This window comes from Streptopelia decaocto, assembly GCF_964273445.1.
Source record: "Streptopelia decaocto genome assembly, chromosome: 2".
NCBI lineage: Eukaryota > Metazoa > Chordata > Aves > Columbiformes > Columbidae > Streptopelia > Streptopelia decaocto.
The window spans coordinates 79,273,838-79,281,120 of record NC_138655.1 but is presented as its reverse complement, the minus strand read 5'-3'; the positions used below and the strand labels follow the sequence as shown (position 1 = coordinate 79,281,120).

The following is a 7,283-nucleotide window of genomic DNA, read 5'->3' as shown; positions in this document are numbered from 1 at the left end:
TGTGTGTTGGTGTCTGTGACACAGAATGGAAGAGAAACTGGAACTGCAATGAACGCAGACTTTTTCATTTCCACTGACCAATAAACAGAACTACAGGTGCACCCAACCACGGACATGCATTAACTCGTCATGAGAAATCTAGGTAGGCTAAGTAGGATGAGAATGCTTTTTACTCCCAAAAAATATTTGGAGAGGAAGAATTGGAGGGTTGGCATTGAGAAATATGTGGACAGCTAAGTGGGTTTTGTCTGAAAGTTGGCATTCATCCACTGCATAAAAAAAATATCAAAATAAGAAAGGCTGTAAATAAAAATTAAAAAAAAAAAAAAAAAGAACACAGAAAATACTGCTTTCATAAAGATCTGATTGCCTTGGCACAAACCCAGTGGGCAGAATCAAACACATCACTCCCAAACCCCATTACAGAACAAAAAGAAGATTTTGATACATTGGTGGAGTGCATTTACAGCAGTTCAGATACAAAAGATGTGCTGTACTTTCAGACATCCATTTATTTAACTTTTTTTTTTTTTTAATCCAGGACTTGTGTCAAGTTGGCAGAAAGTATATTAGATATTTCCCCACAAAAATACTATTTGGATTCTCCCCCCCTCCCTCCCTCCCAGCTTGATGGGACATCCTTTTCATTTTTTCTTATTTTTTCTTTTTTTCTCCTTTTCTTTCTGGGCAATACATATTTGTTATTTCAGATCTGAAACGAGTTAGTATAGCTGAAAAAATAAAAAAAAGACACAGGTTGTTTTAAGTGGTTGTTTCAACAGGCTGTCCAATTTAATCTTGCACTGCTATGGTTTGATCCGAATTAGTCGCTGGAACTTCAGAAGTTTTCGCTTCCTCTGGTGGGGCTGCAGGGTCCGAGGCCTTAGCAGTGGAACTAGGTGCTGCTGTTGCTGCCACGGGCTCCTTGGAAGAAGGCGCAGCCTCGCTGCTGCTAGGTTTTGAGTCTGAAGCTGGGGCCACTTCACTTTTAGTTTCTTGGGCTGCAGGTGCTGCGGGAGCCTCAGTCTTTTTGGCTTCCCCTTCCTCTTTGCTCTTGTCATCTGCTTTACTGGGAGCTGTGGCTTCTGAAGGCTGGGAAGCTTTTGCATCATTGCTAGGCTCAGAAGTTTTGGGTGCTTCGCTACTTGCAGCGGGAGGAGAGGCTGCAGTTGGCTCCTCTTGCTTGGGTGCCTGTTCGCTGCTCTTCTGTGGCTCCACTTTCGCATCAACAACAGACTCCGACTTCTCTGGTTCTGGTTTCTGGGTTTCTTCCTGGGTCACTGTTTTCTCCTTCTCCCCTTCTTTTTCTTCTGTCTTATTGGCAGCAACCTGAGTATCCTTTTCACCTTTCTCCTCCTTGTTGTTCTCCTTCACTTCTGTGGTTTCTGTGGTTTTCTGGGCATCCTCAGCCTCCTTTGGAGTCTCCTCTTCCTCAGTTGCTGCTCCTTCAGCCTTCTTGTCTTTGTCTTTAGCTTTTTCATCATTGACACTGTATCCCTTCTTCTTCTTGCTCAGTTTGCCTCCCATGTTGGAGCTCTGTAACAGAAAAAAGAAGGAGGTGGTTACCCAAAGCCCAGCATTTATCACTGAGAGTATCAAAATCAGGTCAGCTGAGGTGCAAGAGAAAAATTGGTGATGGCTCCTTGAAAAGGACACTACAAGAACTTTGGTCAGAGGTTATCAGCTGAACACACTGATGGTGCTGAGCACCACTGCTGCTGAGCTTATGTCCCAGTCAACCCTGCAGCATTTCAGAGAGCAAACCCTCTTCTGCCACATACCCTGTGAACAGTCCTTCTCTGAACCCCTCTAACACTGGCTACTTTTCAGAAGGGAAGGAGGGAGTAACAAGGTGATGAAGGACCAACACTCTTGTGTCCTGAGAAAGGGAAATAAAATGTGCAAGTAGAAAAAGCCATATTTATATTCAAGTTGGGCACAAACAAAATTTGACAGTCAATATTAGCGTCTACCCCTGGCCAACACAAAGCACACCATGACTCTAGCAAAGGCTATGAACAAGTTTGCATTAAGGTTTCAAAAGGTCGAAGAGAGCTGAGAGTTAGCAAGAGGGCTGATGTTCTCTGTCAGACAGCAGACTGCAGCTACGCACTCCACTCCCACCGCCTGCTACCCACACAGCCAGCTCCCATGATACTTACAACCTACACACAGGGTTGATGGTACCCAGAGGCCAGAGAGGTGTGGACACCATGCTCCAGCAGCCCCAGAAACAGGAGCAGCTCTCGAGTGGGGATAGCCCCACACATAGAGCCCCTATGACCCCTTCCCAGCCTATAGTTCCCACAGGGATCACCCACCATGAGCCTCAGATTCTGGCACATGGCATCTCTCCACAGCCCCACAGCAGGAGGGGAAACACAGGGCATGAAACACAGCAAGCCTGTGAGCACTCCGTGAGACTACAGAAGTATAAGCACTTCCAAGTGCAGTCTTGTCTGTGGCACATGACATAATGCAATAAAAAATTGGGGCGAGGAGAAGAGGGGTGCATGCTTTGTAGCCTCTGCTCAAGGTTTTCAAGCACAAGTGATCAGGTACACAGTTCAGTTGTTTAAAAGAAGTTGAGTACATGTGTAACCATATCAGTATTTATACAACTTTTGTGTGGGAGTCTTAACTAAAAATATACAAAATCTTTCACAGCACTTCAAAGCAAACTTTGTCTATTGAAACAGGAAGAGACACAGATAAAATGTGACATTAATGAACGTCAAAACCTCTATGATTGCCTGAAAAATACACTTCTGGTGTTAAAACAATTATATCATTCATACTCAATGAAAGATTAAGGAAAAAAAAAAAAGAATTTCTTAGTTTGATAGTATTTGAAAATAGTAGAGAAGGTGATCTTTTCAAAGTACTGTCAAACAAATGTTTGATTTAAGAGCTTCTTCAAGGGAGTTGAACCATTCTAATTTTCTGTTTTTCAAAGGTCCTATATTTTTCACACACTTGCCAAAATTGTGAATTCAAACCAGTAAAAATCCATAGGAGTGCTTATAGAAGGCTGAATATTAAATAATTTTAAATACCACTTAGAACTAGCTGCCTCTCAGTAGATTTTTCACTAACAGAGATACAAGGCCCAGACACAGCCCAACAGCAGATTTTTCCATACGTCTTGGGTAGAAACAAGCTATTATGGTCAGCAGAGACCTTTCTGATTTCGGCTCTCAAAAAGAACCATTTGCAAACACTGTTAAAGGCTTAGCACATAGCCCTGCAAAATGGTAATGTAATGTTGCTGAAACACTGCTTTGTTGTCTGAAATTTTATGGGGAACAGCAATAAAAGGATTAATTTCCACAGATCCACAATTGAGCAGTCTAATCTCTACCTTTGTAGCAGAGATAACAGCTTTTTAGGCATTTAAGTTAGCCTACGGACATTAGTTTGTCATCTGACAAATTTACAGGCTTCTCGATACTCCATGAGTATTACTCCAGCTTATTGTTTATGTACAGTTACAACCAAATATTTTGAAAGGGCTTTTGCAAGTCCACAGGATCAGAGATTTATACTGAAGTCATGTGTATCCCAATTTGAATCCCTAATTAAGACTATATTTGTTTCCAGTAAAGTCCAGATACTGCAAGCTTTATTTCATTTGCTGAATCTTCTGTATTTTTCCAGATTTTGCTATTTCATTGATAGTAGTAACCCATCACAATGTATATTTTCTTCCACAAAAAGCTTTTCTACTCGGCTACAGCTGGCTACAGAATGCGCATGCCAAAGGACCTTTAATAAGCAGAGAAGCATGCATATGAGAAATGTGCGCCCAAACTATGAAAAAAACCATGCACTGTCTTTGCTTGGAGGTATACTGTGAAATTGCTGTGTCTCCATTTGCATCACAGCCAGCTGGCTGGAGATGCTGGAGCAGAAGATGGGGCAGAGGCTCTATTAGTAAACATTTACAGTTACGAATGGACTGCCACATTCCAGCATAGCTTCAACGATGTTATAACACAATAGATTTTTTTTCTTTGTGACACTGAATCTCACATCTCACTATTTAAAAGCCACTTAGTTCATCATCATCATCATCAACATCATCATCATCATCATCATCATCATCATCATCATCATCATCATCATCATCATAGTTATGCCAGGCTATCATGCAAAAGCACAGTACTCATCAGGGTCATCACCCAGCCCGCAGGTAACAATGCTACAATGTTCCTTTCCCCCTATACCTGAATTACAAATATTCCTCCTCCTCTCCATAGCCTCCTGATAAGGTATCTGGGCTGTCCTGTCACATTCTCCAGAAGCAGCCCCCACGTGCTTCATTGCCTCACACAGATGCTGATCTTGCCCCTGTCCCACCTTAACTGTGCCTGAAGCACAGCTCTGAACAGCCCAGCACAAAGAGCCTCAGGATGCAGCAGACTCAAAGCAGAACTTTAAAAATATTTTAAAATTGCAACCAGCTACACCTGGAAGAAATATAGCATGTAGATCAAGTCACTTAACCATCTCTGTGACAGCAATAGCTATTCTTGCAGAGATAACCCTGCCTGGTGCTGCAGTGGAATGTCTCACAAGTGAAACAGACAGCAAAATGCATTAAGTCATTGAGGTATGTTCCGCTGCCTCTCCTTAACTCCCACGACCCTTGCATCCACCTTGTTAATGACAGACCCAGAAAAAAAAATTGCCTACAACTATTAAAAAAAAAAAAAAAGTATGGCTTCAGTTATTTGCACCACCATTGACATATAAGGATTTTGAACTAGCTCTAGCAGCTACCGAGAGCAAAGCACATCCAAAAAAAAAGAAAATACTTGAAAATGTTGGTGCTGAGCACTGTTCCTGTAAAATGGCACAGCATTTGACAGCTGTCCCTCTTTGCTACTGGAAAGAAAAAGGTCTAGAGAGAGACAAACTAGAAGAAGATTTTATATAAGTAGTTGCAACATATCAGTTATTTTCAATGAATTTTGATGAACCAGTTGGCAGACCAGCATGTCAGAAGAGAAAGGTTAAATAAAACACTTCAAAGTTATAAGAGACTTCATCTGCTTCTCAGTGTGCTCAGTACTCTTTGACTGTATTGCTTTTTTCATGGAAGAAGAAACAGATCCAGAGACCACTATGGAGGTCTTCTATGATAGGAATAAGGATTGCTTCAGCTTCTAAGAGCCACTGGTCATTGTGCTTATCCTGAAGTTTCCATTCATCTACAGAACACAAGCTCCTGGAGAGCTTGCACGGTTATCTTTTAATTCTATATAAGAAATAATCTGACCCTAATTGTTTTACAAAGTACAATGTCTACAGGTCACCTAGAGCCTGTTAAGCACTTTGAAAATTGAATATTCATGATAATCAGGATTTCTGGGATAACAGTGTCAAAAAAAAAAAAAAAAAAATGTCCGTAAGACCATAATACAGCAGGATGAAGAACACACAGAACATTTCAGATCTGATGGAGATGAGTCCATGGAATGCAGGCAGCATACACTTGTACAGTTTAGGATAATAAATACTACTACAATGTTTTACATTGCAAATTGTGCTTCTATATTGAATCTATCTTACTCTCTCTGTCTTCTGTCAATAAAGATTTGTCTGCTCAATTAGATTTCCCGTGTGCTAATACATTTCTAAATGTTTCATTTAGAACAGACTTTCACATCCCATGAAAGGATGTGGCTATTTTAGGAATGGACTTTCTAGCACCCTCATTCTCAGTATAGAGAACAGCACATCAGGAAAGGACAAAAGCACAGATATCACCTGTAAATTATACTACCACAGTCTGATTGCCAAAGCTAAACTTCCAAAGCTCCTGTTCAGCTTCACACAGTGTGGGGAGCTCAGTCCACCCACAGAAAAAAACAGTTCAGGAAGACAATAGGTATTTTGTGAAATCCTGCTGCCCTCAGTACAACATAGGAACATGCAGTAGATTGGGCCAAAGTATTCCTTGCACAAGCCTGTTCCCAGGCACAAGTTATCTCACATTGCCTGCAGACGAGAGTTATAAAATGCACATCCCTCTAAAGGCAGGGTTTCAACACTTCAAACCAAAGGAAATACTATCCCAGGAACTGCCCCATCCCCCAGCTGCTCAAAATAAATAAAAATATATTTAAGAAACCATTGTATTTCTGTACCTCACTGTACGCATCTGTTTTTCTTACAAAAATACAAATTTTTATAAAGGCATGTATATAGGATCTTGAGGAAACAGGAGATTTCCAGACACAATTTTCAAAAGATTTTCTGAAATTTTTATGAAAGAAAATAAAACAGAAAACCTTACTACTTCTCAAGATATGCAGTATGATTTGATGCTTCCCTTTACACACACACAGACACTCCTCCCTCACCAGCACAGAACAATTAGTTTACCAGGTTACTGTTAGAAGATGTCTGAAGTGTACCCCTTGATAACATTTTACTCACTAGCCTTGTTTTTTAGCAACAAAGCCATATTTTTCTGTTTTTTCTCAATTATCCTCACACACCTTGGTTTTCCTCTGATGTTACTTGGAATTAACAAAACAGCAATGTTAGCTGTCACTGAGGTTCAAGCTTCTTCACACCTTGGTAGTATCGAATTTCTCTTTTCTCTTCTCTTCTCTTCTCTTCTCTTCTCTTCTCTTCTCTTCTCTTCTCTTCTCTTCTCTTCTCTTCTCTTCTCTTCTCTTCTCTTCCCTTCTCTTCCCTTCTCTTCCCTTCTCTTCCCTTCTCTTCTTCTCTTCTCTTCTCTTCTCTTCTCTTCTCTTCTCTTCTCTTCTCTTCTCTTCTCTTCTCTTCTCTTCTCTTCTCTTCTCTTCTCTTCTCTTCTCTTCTCTTCTCTTCTCTTCTCTTCTCTTCTCTTCTCTTCTCTTCTCTTCTCTTCTCTTCTCTTCTCTTCTCTTCTCTCCTCTCCTCTCCTCTCCTCTCCTCTCCTCTCCTCTCCTCTCCTCTCCTCTCCTCTCCTCTCCTCTCCTCTCCTCTCCTCTCCTCTCCTCTCCTCTCCTCTCCTCTCCTCTCCTCTCCTCTCCTCTCCTCTCCTCTCCTCTCCTCTCCTCTCCTCTCCTCTCCTCTCCTCTCCTCTCCTCTCCTCTCCTCTCCTCTCCTCTCCTCTCCTCTCCTCTCCTCTCCTCTCCTCTCCTCTCCTCTCCTCTCCTCTTCTCTTCTCTTCTCTTCTCTTCTCTTCTCTTCTCTTCTCTTCCACTGTTCCCTTCCAAACAGAAGGCTGGGGGTGTCACAGGGCTGCACCCCAAAGGCCCAGTCCCCTCATGCAATGCCACATCTGT

General features: G+C 41.7%; 1 protein-coding gene across 1 annotated transcript in view; it reads right to left on the bottom strand.

Annotated features, from left to right (window-relative positions):
* Positions 1 to 200: 200 nt before the first annotated feature.
* Positions 201 to 7,283, bottom strand: part of BASP1 (brain abundant membrane attached signal protein 1) — a 52,154-nt gene continuing 45,071 nt past the window's right edge. Inside the window, exon 2 of the mRNA XM_082044668.1 lies at positions 201 to 1,536. Within this exon, the coding sequence (XP_081900794.1) occupies positions 793 to 1,527 (735 nt within the window). The 5' untranslated portion in view covers positions 1,528 to 1,536 and the 3' untranslated portion in view covers positions 201 to 792. The remainder of the gene's footprint in view (positions 1,537 to 7,283) is intronic.